This window comes from Paramormyrops kingsleyae, chromosome 8 (genome assembly GCF_048594095.1).
Source record: "Paramormyrops kingsleyae isolate MSU_618 chromosome 8, PKINGS_0.4, whole genome shotgun sequence".
Classification (NCBI taxonomy): Eukaryota; Metazoa; Chordata; class Actinopteri; order Osteoglossiformes; family Mormyridae; genus Paramormyrops; species Paramormyrops kingsleyae.
The window spans coordinates 27676600-27701395 of NC_132804.1; the positions used below are offsets into that span (position 1 = coordinate 27676600).

Genomic DNA, 24796 nt, shown 5'->3' on the forward strand with positions numbered 1-24796 from the left:
TATTTTATATAATTAAGCAAATGAAAATGGCACGGACAAAAAAAGATGTTACCCGTAATTTAATATTTTGTGGTACCAACTTTTGCAGCAATCACTGCCAAGACGCGATCTTTGTAATTCAGTGAGATGTCTGCATTTGTCAACAGGTAGTTTGGCCCATTCTTCCTAAGCAAACTGCTCAAATTGTCAGGTTTGAAGGGCGTCATCTCCACACTGCAATTCTGAAATCTTTCTATGGATGCTCAATAGGATTAAGATCTGGGCTTATGGAGGGCCATTTAAGAATAGCCATTTTTTTTCTCAGCGATTCTTGAGGGCTTTTAGCTGTATGTTTTGGGTCATTATCCTGCTGGAGGACCCATAACCAGCGACTGAGGCTGAGCTTTCTGACCCGGGGCAGTAGGTTTCGCTCCAGGATGCCTTGGTAGTCTTGAGACTTCATTGTGCCCTGAACAGATTCAAGGCTCCCCGAGCAAGATGCAGCAAAGCACCCCCAAATCAAAACCGAGCCCCCCTTTCATAGTAGGTATGGTGTTCTTTTCTTTTAAAGTTTTATTTGTCCTTCTGTAAACATCGCGCTGATGTGACTGGCCAAAAAGTTCCAGTTTTGTCTCATCAGCCCAAAGGACATTCTCCCAGAAACTTTGGGGCTTGTCAACATGCCTTTTGGGGAATTCCACTCTGGCTTTTTTTCTGTCAATAGTGGAGCCCTCCTGGGTCTTCTTCCATGGAGCCCATTAAAGTTCAAAATGTGATGGATGGTAAGATCAGAAAGTGACAAACTGTACCCTGACCTTGGAGCTCAGCTTGAATGGTTTTGGATGGTTTCCTTGGCTCTACCATCCGCACTATCTTTCTGATCAACCTGGGGTTGCATTTTCTCTTGTGTCCACATCTTGGGAAGTTGGCTACAGGCCCATGAACTTTTTAATATTGATCACAGGAATATGAAGCTGCTTGGAGACGGTCTTATAGTCTTTACCTTTAACATGGTTAACTATAGTCTTCTTTCTGAGCTCCTCAGACAGCTCTCTCCTTTGATTTATCTGGTCCATGTTCAATGTGGTGCACACAATGATACCAAACAACACAGCAGCATGTTCTGTCCCTTTAAATAAGTCTCTTTAGGGGCACCAACAAATCTGTCCATACTATTTTAGCATATCTTTGTAAAATAAACAACAAATCATTTAATTTCATAATGTTATTGGTTTATCACATACTAAAGGCTTTTCAGGAGAAATGAAGCATTATTTCAATGAGCTGTAAGGATACCAACAAATTTGTCTGTATGTGAGCAGGTATTTCAGTCATGCAGTGCTCCTTGGCAGTTGATGCTCTCTTGAAGCATAAAGGTAAGACTTTGTAAAATCGCCAACTTCACTACTTTCAATGCCAGGTCAGATCAAGGTGAAGGAACTTCTCAAAAGATCATGTAGAATCATTTTCCATTCTAAACAAAACTTTATTTCAATGTCTGAACAATAATACCAAATATACAACACTGAAAGAATAGTTTAAAAAATTGTTCACAGAACCATGCCTTATGACCATTTTATTTAAAAAAAATATATTAAACAGGAAATGAGTCCATCCAGAACTCCTATAAAACACTTCCTACTATAAGTGACCTGAAAGAAGCAGTTTATTTCTGCCAATTGTTACCATATTTTGTTGCTTTGCCAGTGAAAATTTCAGTTATTCCTTCAGAGATCTATACGCTTAATTTAAATTCCAAAGCAATTTAAGTGTTACCTGTAATCTCCTCCCCAGCCAAGCAACAACAATCATTTGAGATTATTCTTTAACACAAACATAAATGAACAATAATAAAAAAAGATGTATAAAATGTAACACTACATTTTGGAATAAAAAAAAAAATACAGTAAATCTTAAAGCACAATGGTTTTATTTCAGGGGTCATTAAATTACTTTTTTGTCCTATTAAAAAAACAAAAAAAGTAATACTATAGGCTCTGACTACTTAGAAGTTCCTTGTCCTGTGGCCTGTACTACGAAGCGGGGTTACTGGCTTATCGAGGTAACTTGTCGGATTTAAGGTAGCACCGTTTAAATGGACCTCATATTCATTCATTTACATTTTGCCCAGACTACCTTAAATCTGACAAGTTACCCCGTTATGCCAGTAACCCCGCTTCGTAGTACAGGCCACTGGAGTCTTTAAAGCACAATTAAGAATGCAAACATGGTATTTGCCTCTAAACTCCAGAACAAATCACTGATTGAGGGGGGAGAAAGTTAAATCAGCAAAAGCAGAAAACCATTAAAACAGCTTCAGCAAAAGTTGATGCAACACATCAATCCAATTGTAAATTTGTTCAGAGAACAAAATGGTTTGCTTAATTCTGCCCTGTAACAAAGCACCCACATTCAAGACATACCAAAAACCAAAACAATATATTTAAGGCCGCATACCCATGCTTAATTTCTTTGAGTATCTAAATGGGTATGTCTAAGGATTAGCCCCGGCACACTGTGTATACATTTCCATAGACAATGCATAGTACTGACATGGCTCTGTCAGACTAATCATCAACGTCAACAGGGGTTACAAACTGTACATACACACGTGCATCTGTGTGTGTATTTGTGCAACTGTGTACAGTCAATTTGTACAGGTGCCGAACTAGGGGTGCGGAGGGGGCAGGAATCATCCAGTGCCAAATCCAAATATGATCATACTTCACAGAGACATATAAAGGTTATTTTAAAATTCGACTCTTGGGTTATATCCAACTGATGCAAGGTATTTATATACAATAAACCTTGAAGACTAGTCAGGCTCAGCAACTTTGTCTTATACATATAAAAATATACATTACAAAACCAACCCAAATAGCAAAAGCAGGTGAGTAGTTCCTTTAAAACTATTAAACCACAAGAGGTCTAATTTGTATCACGGGAGACAAATTAACTTGTAAAATCTCCTGGGCTTTCAGTCTTACTTCTTCGTCAGTGGTCAAATCATCCACTTTAATCACCTTAGACCGCAAACTGCTTTCCTTTGGTCGCAAGTCCCGTGGGTCTTCCCTAATCCAGATGGACCTGGACATATCCTGGCCCACTGAATTACCAAGAACGGTCACATGGTCCCTGTCCCTCCAATCCAGCTTATCTGACCTACCTACCCTTAGCGGGACCATTTTGTAACAGCTGTCATTCTTCTTCAGAACTCTGCTGTTCTCGCACACCGCTGTAGATTTTCCAACAAGGAATGTGTCCGCCTTCTCCAGATTTTCCAAGGCAACTACTTCAGGTGTCTTGCCAGCACTCTCCAGGGGCTGAACTGGGATCCCGGATCGTGCCTCCGGTGGGTGAGAACTGGGGGCAGCGATGCCCCATGGAGCCAAATCTGAATGAATCTGCAGCCTTGCAGTGTGGCCACCTGAGGGGCCGCTCATATTCGTCAATTTCAAGCACTGCTGCACAGGACTAGCAGTCGAATGCAGTGATGTGGAATGGATCATTTGCTTGAGGGACTTTTGCGAGAGGTTTGTTAACAAGATCTTTGGCTGCTTCTTTAAAACAATTTCAGTAGCTGGGCTCAACAATTTGTAACCAACTCCCCTCTTCTTCAGCACAGATTTCCGGCCTCTTTTCTTAGCAGGCTTCTGAACTTTAGGAACTTTGTTGTCGAAGCCTGGCATTTCAGACTCACTCTCTACCAGAAGGGGTGCAGCTACACATGACTGGTACCCATAGACATCTTTGCTTTTTAGCACTGTGGGTCTATGGCCCTCATCCCAGATTCCTTGAAGGAATGACTTAAGCTGTGTCTCAGTCTCTGAAAGATCTTTTGACATGGGGTTGAACACCTTCAAAGCCTCCAGAAGGGTTATTTGTCCTGCTAAGGCCAGTCTTGACCAGGAATTAATGGCCTTGTCCACAACCTTCTCGTCACAATTCATGGCATAAGTTAAAAGCTGATCTGCATAAAACGCCTCAACTGGAGGAGAATCCTATAAAGAGAACATAAAATGGCAGTTTAGTTTACACAAGGCGCCAATTAACTGAGATAAAAGTACTAGACTTTAATTCACTCTTGAAAACATGCTTCAAATAAAAATATTTTCCATTAATAGTATAACAGCAAGTACTATACAAGTTGCCTTGAACATCAGAACAATTTCATTGATTTATTTATTGATTTATATTAGGCCAATGTTTTTACGCTCTGGAAATAATTATTTGGAAAGGGACGACTTTTGCAATGAACCCCAACTAGCCGTTTGTGAGATAGAACAAGGATTGCTAGATTTTACTAGCTAAGGATTTTTATTTGGAATTTGACATACATTTGAATATTTATAGCTGTACAGCAAAATCAATACAGGAATCACAATACATCAAATACTGAAGTATAAAAATGCATTTAGATAATATCCCACAGCAAAAATGAGCTTCTTTTCAGAGAATGTTCAAACTCCTACAACCAATTCATATTATCACGAAAACATTTTCATTTCATATTTTCACCCCCCCATTAGAAACAGATTAATTACATGTTAAAACACCTTTATTTAGTAGTACACACAAGTTGGCCGAAAAACAAATATACCTATTATTGCCAGTATATATTCAGACGTCCCAACATTGAAGAAAGTCTTGATGTACCCACATTATGCCAAAAAAAAACAAACACAAAAACAGTTCATATACGTGTGTGGCCAAAAACATTTTGGATAGCCGACTCATTTGTTCATGTCTACTGAATGTATACCTGAAAATAAAAACCATTTTCAATAGCTCAATATACAGTCTGGCAGGAAAAGTTTTAATGAATTAAATTCTGACTTAGGGCTGATCAATTAATTGAAAATCAATCAAAATTGACATTCAGAACCTCTGATGTAATCTTGCCCGTTTTGGTTACTACTTTTTTTTTTTTTTTTTTTATCTGTTTATATTATATAGGACACATTTGTATAGGAATGATTCTGTCAAGCTTTTTAATCCATATATGGGGTTGATCACTATAACCGTGATCACTACAAGCGGTTTCCACTGTACCATCAATCGGCTTCAACGCTAGCAATATTTAAAAATACAGTGGAACCCACTTATAGTGATTATGGTTATGCTGATCAACCGCTTATGTGAATCAAAAAGCTTGGGACAGAATCATTCCTGTACAAATACTGTTTAAATAATTCACTTATAGTAATCATTCATTTTGGGTCTTTTTTTATACATGACAACTATTGTGGCAATTTAAAAAAAAAAATTTTTTTACTTGCCTATTTTGCCTTCCAGTAACCCATCTGCTTCTGGCTAGCTACGGGAGGCTAATGCTGCATGCACAGAAAACATGACGGGAAAGAAAGTAATTTTCTCTCAATTATGAATACAGAATCAAAGTTTTATCATAAACTGCCAAAAACAAGTCCATGAGATGCAGTAGCAAAACTAGTTATATTTTATGTACAATGTGTACTGCATTATAGCACATTTGAATTACACAGTTCAGTAATTTAATTTGTGCAGTACTGTAATTTGAAAAGCATTTGAAAAAACTATACTGTATTTTGAAAGAGTCAATAATAATAATTCAATAATAGCAATGCTGTACGTTTTATTACCTTATATTCACGTAATAAAAATACAAATGTAAATTAGATTCTAATCTGCCTGAGCAAATCAAGAAAAATCTGTTATAATAATCATCTGCTTATAGTGATCAATTTCACCCAGACAGACGTGATCACTATAAATGATTTATGTTTGAAAGAAATGCAAACTATTTATTTTCTACTTCTTAGGGAATTTGCTTTTTACATGAAAACTAAAATGTTTTTCATAAGATATTTTCATTTCAAACTATTTGTGCTTTGATTTCAGTTGTTTGAAATATTCAATGAATGACCATAAATGGTTAATCTGTGGGTCATTTCTTCCATTATTATAAAATAAAGATAGTCTTTCATTAGAAAAAATATCCCAGTTTTAATTAGTTGAGCATATTTACAGTACAAACCTTGTCAATGAAATAAGGGCAAAGAAAAACAAAATAATCGTTCATTAATCGTAGTCAAGGTAAAATGTTCAATTAATCATGATATTGATTTGAGGTCATATCACCCAGACCTATTCTGACTGTAAGCATGACCTTGAAAAGAATCATTTCTGATTAGGCATGCATCTAAAAATAAAATGACCCATTTACAGTAGCTTAAAGTCTGGTAGTAACATGTTTAATGAATAAATAAACCAAACAAGTAAATAGGCAGCACAATCAATAAAACATGTTTTACTCAGTTTGGAAATATAACATTGCTGTGCCATTTTGACACTTCACCCCACTTGCAAATACACCTCACACATAGGTTTCAGATTGTCAGTTTAACTTAGGTGACATTAACACAGAGTTCCGGTGTTAGCTGCATTTCCATTCTGCAGCTTGGCTTTATAGTTAATATGAATACTACGAAAAGTTTCATCTAACCATCTGCAACACACGGACAATAAAACCACCTTAAATGACTGATGAACAAGCAAAGTAGCTTGCAAATACATACCAGGGTTTGAAATTTAGCATGGAATTGCAGGTATTTTACTTATTCTCGCAGTCCGCTTTTATAATTTTAGAATTTCCAGCTTTGTTTTGCCGAAGGGTGCCTAACATGCACAGACTCAAAAAAGTAAAACACATATCAGATATATGCTGAAAACAACATAGCCAGCAGCTATGATACTTATAATATCATAAGTTCTTCATATACTTATAATATGAAGAACTACCAGCACTACCTCCCCCCATATAGCAGTTGATGACATCATTGTATATCACGTGAAATAGCCAGAGAGATTGAGGATTGTTGTGTATGTGTATTAGGGTTGTAAATCACATCTTTCCTCGCGATACGATACAATATCGATTCCTTAAGCCAACGGTTCGATTTTTTTTAATGCCTCAGAAATTCCCACGAAATGATACGATACGATTCGATTCAGTTCGATACTGGGGATTGTAGTCGAAATTATGAAATTTCACACAATCCTTTACATTTCAATGAAATGCTCCACATTTCCCTTCTTCGGAATAGCAAGGGTAGACTGACAGATGAGGCAAATGCACTTCAAATATGACATGGTGGGGAAAAAAAAAAAACTTGGTCCAGCTCCCCCATTCATTTTTATACCCTTTCTTAAGTTTAGTAGAAATAAATTGGAGGCTGACTAGGCTTATAATTAATGGACAAGGAGCAGGTATATGGAATGGAGTTTTCTGCAACGGTTACAGCTGTCCCGATCGAGTTAAAGTTAAGTCACCTACCAGCCAATCAGAAAATAGCATTTGTTGCATGTGATCCCGCTGCAAGCACATCATTACTTGAATGCGCACACATACGGAGTGCAGAGAAAGTTGAAGTGGCAGAGAAAGACCCGATGAATGTGATAGGCAGGGCGCTAAAGTCACACACTGACCATGAGACACACGCTGCACCCCTAACAGATATAATGTCACTCCAAACCAACCAATAACAAAACGGCTTGTTCAAATAAAAGATTAGTAAAATAAAAGATTTGCACAAAGTATGAGCGGTTCAGGATACATTTCACTGCATGTTGTATCTGTATAACTATGCATGTGACAAATAAGGAATCTTGAATCTTGAAGTGTTATGATGTTTAACGTATTTTTGTTGTTGAAATTAGAGCTGACCGATTTGGGTAAAATATCTGATTGGTGAGAATGACTGTCACACAGGGAGCATGGCATGAATTTGCAAAACTATTCTCACAACAGTTTTAATGTATATCCTAAATGGCAGCCTTTGCGATTTGTTAATCACGTTGTTTCAAATGATTTAAAAACATGTTAGTATCAAAAAAAAGTATTCTTCAGGAACCAGTATCGAAATCAAGGTATCGTTCTGGTACTGATATCGAATAAAGAATAAAGCCTTTAAATGACTGATACCATAAATTACTGCCATCAGATGTAGTGGAGCATTCGGAAGTATACATAATACAGCACAAAGTCAACACTAAGGCTGGTTGATATAAACAAATTTTGACTCCTCGGTACAAAATTTAAGCAATAAGAAAATGATAGTTTTTTTAATAAGGAACATTGCTTGATGTCACACATCACATAAATGAAGGCAATTGCAACCAATTATATAGTCTTAAGAATGGGCAACCTATACCCAACAAATGGCCAGTGAATTTGAGTTAACGGAGCACGGCACATGCTACCATTTTGGTAATATGTAGAAGATAAGCACTCCCTCGGAAGAAACTTCAAGCGAAGAAAGCAACTCAACAGCCACAGCATCTTTTGAAAAAGGAGATATTTTGCATACACAAGGTAAAAAGATGTCTGGAACATTACAAAGTGTTTATATGCTATATTGCCAAAAGTACTGGGACACTAGGCTTGCCACGATAGACGGTGTTGACGGTGTTACCGGTTTTAAGACGCAACACCGGTGACATCACTTTTCCACCATGATACCGTCCTGACATTTATTTCTTTTTTTTAAAGACTGCTGACTTGTCATTTTTGTAGCCTAATGTCGTTTTGGAAGTTTTTCTTTTATATTCGTTTCTTGTTCATTCGTTTAATCTTATTTAAAACTTTATTTATTTATCTTTCTATTTTATTTTCTTATTCGTTTTAAAAACGTTCTAACATAGGCTACGTAATAAACGTTCTATGGTTGTTATTTGTTTGGTTCCAACTTCCACAGTTTTTTCAGCCTGTAGCATTGTTGTGTTTTTGTTGTGTTATGTTAATAAGAGTTCTGTTTAATATCAGTGATTTTTTAATTGTAGTTTCGTTGTCGACCTTTCAAACAATTGACGCCGAATTGCCAATTCCCGCAAAACTAAAAGTGAAAGTATAATACCTACGCATTTATAAGCTATTTAAAAGCAGGAAAAAAAGAGGAAAAGAGGAAACCCCCACCCCCACGGTGATACCGGTATTACCGGTGTTGTCACATGTCCATTAACCGGTGGGGAAATTTCCTCATCGTCACAACCCTATGGGACACCCATCCAAATCACTGAATTCAGGTGTTCCAATCACTTCCATAGCCACAGGTGTATAAAATCAAGAACCTAAGCATGCAGACTGCTTCAGATGTAGTGATGTAAAGCACACCGCCACTGGACTCTAGAGCAGTTGAGACATGTTCTCTGGAGTGATAAATCATGCTTCCCAGTCTGGCAATCCAATGAATGAGTCTGGATTTGGCGGTTGCCAGGAGAACAGAACTTGCCTGACTGCACTGTGCCAAGTGTAATGTTTGGTGGAAGGGGGATTATGGTGTAGGGTTGTTTTTCAGGGGTTGGGCTTGGCCCCTTAGTTCCAGTGAAAGGAACACTTAATGCTGCAGCATTAAAGCCATTTTGGACAATTTCATGCCCCCAACTTTGTGAGAACAGTTTGGGAATGGCCCCTTCCTGCTCCAACATGACTGTGCACCAGTGCACAAATCAAGGTCCATAAAGACATGGATGAGTGAGTCTGGTGTGGAGGAACTTGGCTGGTCTGCACAGAACCCTGACCTCAACACTTTGGGATGAATTAGAATGGAGACTGTGAACCAGGCTCTCTCATCCAACATCAGTGCCTGACCTCAAAACATGCTCTTCTGGAACCATGGTCAAAAATTCCCATACACAGACTCCTAAACCTTGTGGACAGCCTTCCAAGAAGAGCTGAAGCTGTTATAACTGCAAAGGGTGGGCCAGCTCCATATTAATGCCTATGTATTAAAAATGGGATGTCACTAAGTTCATGTGGGTGCTGCTGATAACAATACTGGAACACAGGGCTAGACAGTGAGTGTGTGAACTGTAAAATGCATTTAGGAGCATGTGGGTGGATAAATAGTATTGAAAATTCAGCCCAGGGAGCCTCTGTTTTCAAAGGGAAAAGGTGGATAACAGCAACGATGAAAATGGCTATGTCCAAATTCAGGGGCTGCATTGTTCTAAATCCAGCAGCGCGACAAGACTGTCCCATTTTGAAGGTTCCTTCAAATGCAGTTTAGAACTGCATCTTTTTTCTGCACCTGCACACTTGCGTCTGGGAAACTTCACAGCCCAACATATCCCATAGGATGAGTGCTTTGTGACTTAAGGGGAAGGGAGGGAACAGTTGGTGACGGCCAGACCGTCCTATTTGACAACACTTTCCATTCAACCTTCAAAGACTGTTCACTGAAGGTATATACATAAACATCTTTAATAAATTGTTTACTTCTTACACAATTTTCTAAGTTTGCGGAGAATAGTAATGATGACGTTTCCATGCCAATGTGTCATAAAAATCTGATATCTCGATATTAACAGCAGTTCTGATATAAACCTCAGATTTAACAGGTGAATGCCGTTCGCACGATTCAATCTGATTTTCTGGTGAAGCAGGGAGAGGAGTGCTTTGTTGTTCACAATACAGTGACACAGTGTCTCATTCTGCACTGACACGCTTTTTGATATAGTTCTTAGGTCGAACACTGAAAGAGACACTAGTGTGACAAAATCATATTGTAAGAATCTAGTGGAAGATGTTTGTGACCCATACAAGCAAGGCTACGAAGTAGAGCAGTCCGAAATATACTGAAGTGGAATGAATGTGTCAGCTAACAGCATATTAAGTAGAGGACTTTTAAAAGAAAAGAAAAAAAAGTTGAGCACTGTATAGTTCCATGTTGGTTTCAATTAGTAAAAGGCGAGTTAAAATCTCGCTTTTGGCCCTGCTAGTAAGCATGACCCACATAATTAACTTTGAAAAACAGTCCTTTCGTGGTTCGAATTGGGTGTGGCTTGGTTCTTAGTGGCAGTGGAAAAGTGGCATCATTGTTCTTTAATGTGTTGACCAGGGTCACGATAAATTTCGCTGCTTATGTTTTTGTGCCATTTGTTTCAAAATTTCCATTTATGCACCTATACAATGCCTCTGCACAGTTTGCAAAAGATCTGACAAATACTTATCAAGCTTATAAGACTGTGTTTCTGCCCTTCTCTTAGAAATCACTGCTTCAGTTTTTGCTTGATTTGATCAATTCCAATGGAACGGATCTGCAAAGATCCGTGAAATACTTTTTGAGTTATCACATTAAGTAAAAAAACTGAATGCAGAACTTTTTCTTTAATAGTAATTTTACTGTGTATTAACCTTTGTCCAAATCACTAAATCTGTAATCTGAAACTGAATTTCAGAAAGACACATGATACTCTGACCAATTAAGGCTTAATTTATGAATGCACCCATTAACAATCAGCTAGCTAATGGCTACTTTTAATCATTGATCCATATTCATATACTTTAGTTAACTCCATTTGTGGGCTGCAGGCCGCTAAGCACACATAACATACCTGAGGCAATGACAGATAAACTACAAGTTAGGCAGTCGAAAACTGTGCATTTTTCCATATGCATGTAATGGACTTTCGCTAGATGTTTTAACAGATTGCTTGTGTTTCTGCTCTTACATACAAAAGACTTGTTGCACTTGTAGCAACAAGCACTGTCAGCATGGACCCTACTGAAATGTAACCACACTATTGAACATTTAGTTCTCTCCGTCATCATCACTAAAAGCAGGGTCTCTGTGTGTTGAATTGCTGCATGTGAGAGAGAGAGCGAGAGTGAGAGTGAATGAGTTGCCCCATGTCCCTCCCCTCACACACAGACGCCGAGACAGATCTCTTTGTCCCGCATTAAGAACAGCGAAAATGCATTCAGAAATCATAGCTCAGCTTGTGAGACAAAATGTGCGACAGAACCATTTTTGTAGCAATATTAAATAGGAAATCTATTTTCTCAATTTCTTTAGTACCAAAAACAGAAGTGATAACATCAGAGCTTACTGATATAGTTTTTAATAATTTAGCCTAAGGGCCCATTTAATACTGGGTTTCGGTACCCATCCCTAAAAGAAACATTTCTACCCGAATGTTCGACACAACTCTGAAACTACACCTCTTCATTAATTTCACATTTACACAATCTTTCCCAACCAATTGGGTGGCTAACTATTTTTAAATATTTTTTAATTGTCTAATGTTCATGTCATTAAGAATATAAATGACATTAAATGTATTCCCTGGAGAGGGAATGCGTTTGGTTCTGGAACTGGTCCGCTGCAAGAGACAATTGTTAAATGTAGGGCTGTCAAAATTAACGGGTTAACGCGGATTAATCCATCATCATGATTAATCTGATTAAAATTTTTAACGCAATTAACCCATCTGCAGCGCAGAATGACTCAAAATCCCTGAAATGTCTCTGGCAACCCATTTCGGGCAGTTTTGGTGTGTTCCATTTGCCCTGGGAACTCGTATTCCGAGTCGGATTCCGAGTATTGAAGCCAGAAGTGATGACATATCTCGGAGCAGCACAGAGAATCCCGAGTTCAGAATCAATTAACCGGGCTAGAATTGGATTCCATGATTAGTCTGATTATTTGTCGGATTTACAGTAGTTCGGGCTATTGTAAGTCAACGAAGATGAAGACCATTTTAACTGAGGTACCTTAAATACGACAAATTGTCCGGCTAAGCAAAAAATCTTGCTTTTTGATATGGGTCCATGGTATTGCACTTCTTTGGCAGATGGAATGCATCCGACTCGTGTTGAAGATGTTCAATAAACATGTTAAGTGCATATATATTCCCTTTTTACTTGAGTCTGCTTGCTCATGCAAAATGAAATGTGATTAATATAGATTAAAAATGAATAATATTTCATCGTGATTAATCTAAATTAATCCACAGCAACCCTGTGATTAATCTGATTAAAATTTTTAATCGTTTGACAGCACTAGTTAAAAGTGAACTTTGTTACATTTGTTTTACATTTCCGTCATCACAAAATCAGTATACAATGGTGAATTGTTCAAAACATTGCTGTTTCTTTTGCTGTACAAATTTAGCAATTTTTAATAAATCACATCTATAATATTGACTTGTTCAAAGCAACGTTGCAGTTTTCAGCTCAAGAATATTAATTTATAAACAGTACATATCAGAAAATAAATGTTGTGTTCTTTATTTTTCTTTCTGAAATTAAAACTACTGATTAGAGTTAGGGCTGGGTGATATCGTATCGATATTGCATAGCGCATTCGCAATAATCACCAGAGCTTCAGATGACAAAGCATTTGGCCGAATGCTAGCTTTTCGGTGCTATACGGACATTTATTTATGCCCACAATTTGTTAAGCAGTTTAATAGTATGACTAAAATATTAATGACGCATTGTTTGACGCCCAAAAGTCGTTAGTATAAATACGGCATATCCTCATGTTTAAACGTGTCAGACTTTGAACTGCAAGAAGTACCACCACACCGCTGACGTCTTTTTACCTTGTTTATCCACAAGATCTCCTCTTTTAAAAGATGTTATGGCTGCTCTTCTTCACCGGGACTGCAGTGCATATTGCACTGAGGTATACCAAACCGTAGTATACCAAAACAGTATTATGTGGTGTGCTCCGCTAATTGAATTTAAGAAACAAAGTTCATGCAGATTACTAACTTTTGGGTATCACATTTAAGCCATATTACTAATCTTCTTACCAAATTATGGGCATAAATAAATGTCCATATAGCACCGAAAAGATGATGTCCGGCCAAATGATTTGTCCGTCATCTGAGGCCCTGGAAATTATTAATGTGCATGCGTGATATAATGTCGATATGATACCGCCCAGCCCTAATTACAGTTAAAGGACCGGATTGATAAGCAGTATCAGTAAGAGTAGTAGTGCCATTAAAATCTTAATGATACCCATCCCTAATTTATTAGCTTCCAGTTGATCCATCCAGTAATTCTAGAAATTGCACAAGTTGTGAGGTGGAGGGGGGGTATGGATTAGATGGGGAGAGTGGGAGACCCAGGGATGTCCCAGGTTTCTTATTTAGTCATCGCCTTTTCTTGTCAACTGTCCCTAGTCGTTTGCAGTTTTAAAATTAAACCACATCAGAAATTCTATTTTCTTGCTGTGCCAAACTTACACCAAACCATGAAACAAAGACTGAAATGTGTACCATACCATGAATTCTGTTTACCATTGTATCCCTAGTCTTCAACTCCGTTGCTGCTCTCTTTGAATATTGATACATTTTAAATATCCACCAGCATACTCATCAGTAAAAAATGGTACCGGCGCCAAATGACATCATCAGTGACCACCCCTGACTGACAGCCCAAAATTAAAACTAACAGTTGAGGCTGGAAAATACGGTTTATTATGTCAGCTTCTATCACAGTATAAGATTCAGTAAAATCCAAATCATGCTGCCATCAATTACGTTTACGTAGGTACACTTACTTTGGCTAAGAATTAGCTTACTGCTAATTCAGTCTTTTGAAAGCAAACAAATTAATTATATTTTTTGATTTTCAAGCAGCATTGTTCGGTGTTTCGCATGTGCCACATTTCTTCCAAGCGGCTTGGTATTCCGGGCAATTCAGTTTCACTATGTTTTTCCTGTCTATCAGGAAATAATGTTTCCCCTAATATTAAAGCAAAGAGGTATAAGAACATAAGAACTATACAAACGAGAGGAGGCCATTCGGCCCATCGAGCTCGCTTGGGGAGAACTTAATAGCTCAGAGTTGCTAAAATCTTATCTAGCTCTGATTTAAAGGAACCCAAGGATTCAGCTTTCACTATGATATCAGGAAGACTATTCCATACTCTAACTACACGCTGTGTAAAGAAGTGCTTCCTCAAATTTGTTTTAAAATGTTCTCCCGCTAATTTCCACCTATGGCCAGGAGTTCTTGTATTTGAACTTAATGCTGAAGTAACTATTCGGTTGAACAGCATCCAAACCTGTTAGAATCTTATAGACCTGGATCATGTCCCCCCTCAGTCTCCTTTGCTTGAACAGATTTAGCTCAATTAACCTTTCCTCGTATGACATTCCTCCAAGACCAGGAATCATTCTTGTGGCCCTACGCTGCACCTTTTCTAAGGCCGCAATGTCCTTTTTAAGATATGGTGACCAAACCTGCACACAATATTCTAGGTGAGGTCTCACCAAGGAATTGTATAATCTTAGCATTACCTCCCTTGACTTAAACTCCACACACCTGGAGATATACCCCAACATCCTATTGGCCTTTTTTATTGCTTCCCCGCACTGGCGAGAATGAGACATGGAAGCATCAACATACTCACCAAGGTCTTTCTCATAATCAGCTACCTTTATTTCAGTAGGTCCCATAAAATACTATTTCTGCTCCCTACATGGAGTACCTTACATTTGTCTATGTTAAATTTCATCTGCCAGGTATCGGCCCAGTCACTAATTAAATCAAGATCCCGCTGTAGCTGCTGAGCCGCTAGTTCAGTATCTGCTACACCACCCACCTTGGTGGCATCTGCATATGTGAAATGTATGAAAATCACTCAGGTACATTATTACATGTGAATACAGTAGATCGTCACGCATAATATAGTCTTATAAGCAATACTATACCGTTTTCATCAAGAAATATCTTTATCCAGCGAATTAAGTCATTTCATTTATTATCTGTAAAAACAAAAAACATAGAAAAGGCATGTGATGTTTTAAAATTAATATACGGCTTGTTTACCTCAAGAGCTTCATAAAAAGACATGAAAACAACAGCGAAACCGTGTACAAATCAGCGTGTGACAGGGAAAACATAGGGAAACTGAATTGCCCGGAACGGCAAAAACTTTTTTCTTTCGAATCGTGCCATCAAAATCCCACTGGATCTGTTCATCCGACCATATGGCGATTAAAGCCTGTGTTTCCTCGTTTGTCCATCCTTCCATTTTACTTTTTAATTTTTTTTTTCTACTGCTTTTTATTTTGTTTCTTGATGTGATCGCTCTGTTTGCTGTGTGTTTCAAAAGATGGTGGTTGTATTTTGTGTTTCAGCGGCAGGCTATTAGCATAACCAATCGACAGCAAATACTAGAGGTGTAACGATACGCGTATTCGTATTGAACCGTTCTGTACGAGGCTTTCGGTTCGGTACGCATTACAAACCGAACGTTTCAGAAAAATACTTTTATCCCTCTGGAGTCGACGGCATCGTCAGCGATGCCGAGTATCTTTCTTGTCTATTTCAGTTCATAACTCGCTGAAATCTTATTATAGAAACATGAAAAAAACGCTGACTAAATCCGTAATCGGTCTTCTTTTCAAAACGTCCATTGTCAGAAGTATTAAAGTTTTTAAAAGTAGGCTAAATCAGCAAGAAAGTAAACCATGTCACCTTACTTTGATTTACCTGCATCGGGGGCGTATAGTACCGCTCTCACCCGAAGATCGCTATTCACATTCTAAATAGCCGCATTAGCGTGTATTCAAATCGCATTCGCATGGTAATTTTATTAACAGCGCAACGGTGAAACGCGATCCAGAAACATTCCAGTCAGAGCCATAAAAGGGGGGGAGGGACGTGGCCAGGTGACAATGGCGCATTCATACACATGAAAGTTGCTACATATTCAATGAAAGGAGCCAGAAATAGTGACATGAGTTTGGTTTTTCTTATTTATAAATCCAACTGAATGTTGCAACTATACCATTTAGTCATCTTCATGTAGCCAAGACTTTGTTGATCAGATATCTTGGATCAAAACAAACTGCCAGCTTTGCTTACTATGTACTTTTATTATGTGTCTGCAATTATTCCAAGCTGCATTTTGCAATGTCTATACTTTGATTTCAAATTACAAACTTAACATAAATCTGACATATTTACAAAGTACACTAAGATTAAGATGAGTTTAATGCCAAAACAAATATATAAGAAATAATTTATTTGCCATGAATTAAGTTTATGATATTGAATGAAATGTGTGATCCTGCCCCAGTCAGTGAAAGTGTGTTCCCTACCCCTAGACTCCAGAGGGTTATATTTGAAAAAAATAAAAGAGAATAAAGTGTGTAAAATATAATATTTTCAGTGCTACTACGCTCAACAAGGCAGCCCAAACGACGTGACAGGCAACATGTTGACTGCCCCTCCCACCCTCAAACACTACTCCAGTCAATCAGGCATTTGCTGCACTAGCTCGTTGCAAAATGGCTAGTAACGTTAATGCAATTATCAGACCAGAAATAGAGGATCCTCCTATAACCAACAGGTCTGGAGTTTGGGAGCACTTTGGTTTCCCTGTAAGTTATGAGGGTGATGGCAAGAGAGTGGTGGATAAAATGTGGACACACTCATCTTTCTGGAAAAAAAAACTTAAAAATTGATTGAAACCGAGTTCCATATAAAAATAAAATTGTTCTTTTCTTTCTATCAGTTTATAACTACTACAAAATTACATTAAAAATTTTTTATCAGGAGCTTTTTGGTTTTGGTTATAAAGGAGGTTTTGTTTTATTTGCTGCTGAAAAGAAACCTCAGAAGATGGGTGAAGAATAGCTTCATCATTGTTTAAAGTAAAAGAAAAAAACAAGATCATACTTTTTTGATGTTTTAATAAATAAAAAAGTGAAAAAAATCAAAGAAATTATCTGGCATTTTTTTTTATTTTTGCTGTACCGAAAACATACCGAACCGTGACACCACTGTGTCGTATCGAACCGAACCGTGATTTTTGTGAACCGTTACACCCCTAGCAAATACGTTTGCAAGTCCCACCCCCAAAGTACCGAATTACCAAAGTACCCCAACTGGTTTGGCACTTTCGGTACTCGAGATTTCGGTACTGGTACTCGACCGGAAGACAATGGAAAAGCGAAAGCACCGAAAGTACCGTACCGAAAGTACCGTACTTTGTGCGGTGGAAAAGCGCCCTTACTATTTACTTAACTAGCTAGCTACCTACCTCAGAGTCCTAAACATTAATATTTCAAAACTAGTAAATAGAGGTGCACCAATCCGATATTTAGATCCAATACTTTCTTATTTAGACTTTGGCAGTCTCTAAAAAGATAGATTTAACATGAAATAGGAGCTTATTTTCTACAGTCAACCGTACGCTTTCCCGTTTCAGATGTGATTTTTACCACATTCAAGCTGAATGCTGATAGTGCTACTCAGTTTTTTGCTACTCAGTGGGTGAGAGCGCAGTGACTCCCGCCTGATGTGACGTCATGTGCATACCCTTCGAAGTAGGGGGAGCATAAGAGCATCAGATAAGGGGCTGACAATCTGGAAGTATTTTAAGCTTTTATCAGCAACTAATAGCAGTGGTTGCAATCTTTGCAAAAACAATCTTTGAGAGGTAGGAGTAGCGCTTAAAATCACAATGCAAGTTATCTGAAAAAAGCAATGCATGATTTGGGAGTTGCTGGCTTGAACTACTTTGTGCACTCGCTGCAGCATGTGATACATGAAGGGCTGCTATTGCTACGAAGTGACACTGTGGCCAGTGGGAGAACACTGTGGGATATTTTAAACATTCGCCACTTGCTTATCCTCGCTTGGAAGATATTCAAATTGAACTGCAAAATACCTCAAGAAAGCTTAAAACATGATGTATAAATGAGGTGGAACAGTACTTTATGTATGCCTCTAGCAGCCCACAAATTGGACATAGAGTTTTTTGTTTGTATTTACTAGCAGGGATGGGCTGATCCACATTTTTTCAGTTCTGATCTGATTCCGATACACAACTGCCAATACAGACACAGATTCCAATACAAGAGCTCTTTTTACTTTAATACTTGAATATAATAAATATGTTACATATTTATTTATACTTTATACCAAAGCTAGCAAAAAGAACAACTTTTTCGCGACACTTCCGACGGATTTTCCCAAAAGCCTTGAACCGCAAAGATGCTCTTAACCATCAAAGCGAGCATTCTGCCCTACGAAACAGGACAAAAGACTAGTATCACTATATTCGCACACAGGGGTTGCTACTTTGTGCATCTAATAGCCAATTCATACTTTTCCGTGTGCACTTTCAGTTGCAGATGAGGGGATGTGACGTAAATTTCATCATCATAAGGGGTTGGCCATAGTCAGTGCGCATGTAGCCTAGATTTTTATGTCTATCGGAAACTGTGCACATCCGTGTTCATCAAACACACATGCGCAAAATAATATATTAGGTAATCCCAGTAGGTGGCAGCGTGGACTATCACAGGTCAATGACAAAAGGGCAGAAGAAGAATAGTTGTTGTTCAGATCAAAGGTACCCACATACAGTGGTACCTTGGAACATGAACTTAATTTGATCCAGAAGGTTGGTCGAGATCCAAGTCAAATTTCCCCACAAGAAATAATGAAAATAAATTTAATCCGTTCCAGACCCCTAAATGATTGCCTACTTAAACCTATCCATCTACTTAACTAATGATAAAAAGCATTAACAACCAATATTAAATTAAATACATACATAAAAAACCACACATACAAAAGCCATAAACATGGGGAGGAGGGACGGAAGGGTTATTGTTTGGAAGGGAGAAGCAACTCGGTCCGTAAAAGTTTTAGCAGATCTTTCTTGTCGTGTTCCGAGTTTTTGGTTGAAATGTGGCTAGATTTTTCTTCACCAACCTATTCGAGGTCCAAACTGGTAGAGCTGAACAATTTTTAGTTCCAAGATTTTGGTCAAGGTACAAGTAAAAAAAATTGACAGATCTGTTCGATGTCTGAGTTGCTCAAGTTATGAGGCGTTCAAGGTCCAAGGCTCTACTGTAGCTAATTTTTCATAATGTGCAGACTTTAGATTGAGGTGTACGGTATTTTAAAAAGCCGCAACATTCAGGCATTTTGAAATCTTGGTGATAAAATTGCTGAGCAGGGGGAGGACCCAGCTAATTTTCTTGTAAGGATTTCAACATACTACAGTATGGCGTGTAACCGAAGTAACGCCCAGGCCTACACTAATAACTTTAAAAAACTGTTGAATTTTTTTTATACCCATATCACTACACTGCTTGTATTTGTTGAAATACATCTGCCCTCTCCTGGTCTGGTGGAATATTACTGCTGTATGCATGTATTGGCCATGACCATCCGCAGCCAAATGTAGTATGAACACAAGCTGCCCCCGTCACGCCCGTCCGCAGCACGAAAGCGCATACGGAAAAGTGAAGTAACTAGCCTTAACAGCAGCATGTGAGCGCAAAAGTGTACCGGAAGGAGGGGTACCATAAAAAGGATTTTGCCCCCAACAATTATAATTATAATCGATTAAAATTCGCAGAGCGATAAGGAGTCCTGGACAATACGATTTGCAGAGTGGAGGAGGGGATCCCCCAAATTTCGCTGAATGGGATAGGGGCGTCTAATTTTGTCAGCAACATTTCATAACACCACGATATACCGTATTACAATAATAAAAAAAAAAGACCAAGCCGTCCGTCAGCCCAGTGTTTAAAGACTACCATTTTAACTATTCTTATTGGATGACCCTTACAAAGTCGATAAGCATGATTGGCTGCTAAAGAAAATGCCGGGATTTGATTGGTTACCATCAGACTAGTCACGTGGATTCAATACGTGCAATTTAAAACGATATGCGGCCAATAGCCAGCGGTAAACGTATAGTACAACGATAGATAAAACGAAGTTACTCCCAATACTTCAGTTAAGTACCAATCAGCGTCCAAGAAATACACGAAGCGCTGGATCAAGTCATTTAATCAGTTACCCAACATGTGCTTCCAAACAGGCAGTTTAGTTATTATTACTGGGAACAGAATGACAACTTTACCGCTTTCATAAAGGCTGATTAACTAGCTTGTTAGATTTTTTATTCGATTGACAAAAAAAGGGTAGCCAACTACTTCACAATACGAATCTGTCCTCAATACAGGTAGTTGACGTCATTAAAAACACTTAAAACAAAGATAGTACCATAATACCAGCTGGTATAGCTACAAGTGACTTGAAAAGGCTAGTAACATCAACCTATCTCCGAAAATATCTGCGTAAACTAATGACAAACGAATTCATCTAAACTAACTTATGTCCCTGGCAATCTCCGCGAACTGTGGCCAAAGGCGACCCGTGTCACGGAACGGGTACCGGTAATAAAAGTATTTTTTTAAATTATTCTTCCCAAAATACACCGGTTTCATCAAATAATGTCACCAAATGATAGTCGTCTTACCTTCCTGCGGCAGCTATCTGTCGCGGCTTTTCAGGGAGTGCGCTCTGACTTCATTTGCCAGAAAGTTCCCGTTTAAAATACCAGCTGGCAGCGATACACAAAGCAGCGAGGACGCGCAGCAGGAAGACGGGACCCGACGACACAGCTCGCCGCCGTGGCTTCACCGTTTCAGCGTGCACCAATTGGTTTACAGACCACCAGAGCCCAAAGGAGACCAAATCAAAATGGCTGCTACCTCAAAGTGGGGGGAGCTGTAAAGATAACAGGCAGAGAGGATAGGCGGGGATATGTTGCGTAAGGAATAGGAAGGGGACGGCGCATTACTGCGGAAAACGCCTAGAAAATGGCGTTATTATCTATATAAGGAGAAATAGGCGTCGGTATTGTCCGCCCGTTGGTTTTTGGAAAAGGAAAAGGGCGTGGCCAAAACAACAAGTGGGCGTGGAAATTTTGATACGCAAGACTATTTTACATATATTTCGATTTACGACGTCTGATTGGATCAGGACAGCGACGAGTGTGGTTGACGTAATACGCCGGAAATTAGTGCAATTTGATGGCGCAGGTGTGGTTTGAATAGGCGGGGTATGATGTCATTCGGGTAAAACCATAAATTATGAGGTCATACTCGAGTCAGTTGACGCTGTAGAACAAAATAATTTGTAACATGCTTATTTTTTGTTTAGATTCCTGTATACACATTTTGATTTGAAAAATGTCCTATCCAACCACCCTCTATCCTCTCTGAATTATTTTCAGAATTCTAATATTTGCCATGTCCATAAATGTGTTTTCTTGGTGGCACAGGTATACAGTTTAAACATACTGTAAAGACAAAAAAATATCCAGATGCACAAAACAATAAATGCGGTCAATATAAAAAGTGTACACACCCCTGTTAAAATGCCAGGTTTTTATGATGTAAAAAAACGAGACCACAATAAATCATTTAATTTTTTTTCCCACCTCTCATGTCACCTATAACCTGTCCAGTTCAATTGAAAAACAATTAGGGGAAAAATATATAAAAAATAAAAATCATACAATAAGCTGGTTGCATAAGTGTGTACACCCTTAAACTAATACTTTGTTGAAGCACCTTTTGATTTAATTACAGCATTTGGTCATTTTGGGTACACACCTGCCATCAATTAAAGTGACTCTGATTAACCCCAAAGTTCAGCTGCCCTAGAAGAATTTTCCTAACATTCACTCAGTAGCATCCTACAGTAAAAGCCATGGTTTGCAGAGAGCCTATAAAACATAAAAGAGATCTCGTTGTTGAAAGCTATCAGTCAGGAGAAGGGTACAAAAAAATTCCACGGCATTTCATATACCATAGAACATAGTGAAGACAGTCATGAAGAAGTGGAGAAAATATGGGACAACAGTGATGTTGCCAAGAACTGGACATCCCTCTAAATTTGATGACAAGACAAGATGAAAACTGGTCAGGGAGGCTGGCAAGACACCTACAGCAACACTGAAGGAGCTGCAGGAAATTCTGGCAAGTACTGGTTGTGTATAACATGTGACAATAATCTCCTGTATTTTCCATATTTCTGAAATATGGGGTTGGGTCGCAAGATTGAAGTCTTTTCTTCCAAAGAAAAACATCCAGGCCCAGCTCAATTTTGCAAAAAAATACATCATGTCTCCCAAAAGCATGTGGGAAAATGTGTTATGGTCTGATAAAACCAAAGTTGAACTTTTTGTGTACAAGTCCAAAAGGTATGTATGGGGCAAAAACAACACTGCACATCACCAAAAGTGCACCATACCCACAGTGAAGCACGGTAGCGGCAGCATCATGCTTTGGTGTTGTTTTTCTTCAGCTGGAATAGGGCTTTAGTGAAAGTGGAGGGAATTACGAACAGTTGCAAATATCAATCAATTTTAGCCCAAAACATTCAGGTGTCTGCTAGAAGTGGAAGATAAAGAGGAATTTAACTTTTCAGCATGACAATGACCCTAAGCATACATGCATATCAAAAAAATAATGGCTTCACCAGAGGAAAATTAAAGTTTTGGAACGGCCCAGTCAGAGCCCAAACCTAAATCCAATTGAAAATCTGCGGGGTTACCTGAAGAGGGCTATGCAGAAGAGATGTTCTCACAATCTTTCAGATTTGGAGCATTTTTGCAGGGAAGAGTGGGCAAATATTACCAAGTCAAGATGTGGTATGCTGATACACTCCTACCCAAAATTAATGAATGATGTAATTAAATCAAAAAGTACTTCAACTAATTATTAGTTTAAGGGTGTGCACACTTATGCAACCAGCTTGTTGTATGATTTTTATTTTCTATATTTTTGCCTGCAACAAATTTGTTTGTTTTTCAATTGCATTGGACAGGTTATGGGTCACATTAAGAACAAAATGCCTTATTTGTATGGTCCAAGTGCATCACAGAGTCGCTTTGTGAAGTGCAGTCGCTGGTGTACAAGGAGTTGTGGAGCACCAGTACCGAAGAAGATGGGGTTTGAAATGTGGCTGTCATGGATCCAGTAGCAGAGGGATGGCTGGATATTGAGAGTTTCTCAAATAATAGATCATAGCTGATAGTGTTAAATAAAGAGCTGAAGTCCACAAATAGAACCCAGACATAAGTCTGGCAGTCTAGGTGTTCCTGAATGTATTGCATGGTCATGTTGATGGCATTGTCAACAGATCTATTTGATCTGTATGCAAACTAGAGGGTCTTGGAGAACTTCGGTATTGGTTTTGAGAAATTGTTGGGTGATATTCTCAAAGAACTGCCTAACCATATACTGTAAGTCAGGGCTACTGGGCTATAATTATTCTGGCAGGAGATTTTTTTTTATTTTTAGAAGGATTTAAAGCAGGCAGGTACTGTGCATTGGCTCAGACTCTGATTGAAGAGGTCAGCAAAGACAGTGGATTAGCATTATGTCTATGTCAGGGTCAGTAATGTCCAACTCTGCCCTTCATGTCTGTTCCCAGTTTTGACCAGCAGGCGTCGTTGGTCATTCCACCTTTCTCCTCCCTGTTTTTCATCCTGGTCTGTTTTTCTTTCTCACCTGAACCACCGCATAGCTCGACACCTGAGCATGTGGTTCAGGGATTGAGACCCTTCCAGTCATGGGTTTGAGGCTGACCTGGAACCAGCCTTACCTGTTTTGTTTAATTACTGGTTTTCTGTTTTCCCTAGTTCATTAGTTCTTTGTTTACCTATTAAGCTGTCCCTTGTGGAAAAAAAGTATACTTAAGTGTATGTTTTTAGAAGTATATTTAGCACAAAAAGTATGATTTTAAGAAAGTGTATTATTTTGGGATGTCTTATTACAACTTAAATGCATTTAAATTACAATTAATTACTAATTGAGTTCATTAAAAACACATTAAGTGCTACTTCTTGCATGCTTTTTTGCCCATCTGAAGTAAAGTTGTAATTTAGTAGCATTACAAACATAACGGATTGAAAAGATGAGAAATACACTTGAAATGTATTTTAAATGTACTCAGAAGCATGTATATATTTTAGTGCTATATCATTTAGATTAGAATTTAACTACAAGTGAACTTAAATCTATTTAAATTTTAATTACCCCATAAATAAAATATTGACACTAAATATGGTACTTTAAGTATACTTTTATGAAATTAAAAATATCTTAATACAACTCAAATGTACACTTAATTAATGCTAAAAATCTACTTGTAATATACTTGAAACATCTATTAAGTGTTCTCTAAGCTGTATGAAATTGACATGCTCTAATG

General features: G+C 38.2%; 1 protein-coding gene across 2 annotated transcripts; it reads right to left on the minus strand.

Annotated features, from left to right (window-relative positions):
• Positions 1-1444: 1444 nt before the first annotated feature.
• On the minus strand, positions 1445-21432 carry ccdc71 (coiled-coil domain containing 71). Of its 2 annotated transcripts, XM_023799635.2 has the most exons (3): positions 21051-21432; positions 5259-5312; positions 1445-3980 (listed from the first exon to the last, which is right to left on the minus strand). In XM_023799635.2, the coding sequence occupies exon 3, from the start codon at positions 3927-3929 to the stop codon at positions 2892-2894; it is 1038 nt and encodes a 345-aa protein (XP_023655403.1). In that variant the 5' UTR covers positions 3930-3980; positions 5259-5312; positions 21051-21432; the 3' UTR covers positions 1445-2891. The 2 variants fall into 2 exon arrangements, with proteins under 2 accessions (XP_023655403.1, XP_023655402.1); XM_023799634.2 differs by lacking the exon at positions 5259-5312 and having other exon boundaries at positions 21051-21431.
• Between the last annotated feature and the right edge of the window lie 3364 nt (positions 21433-24796).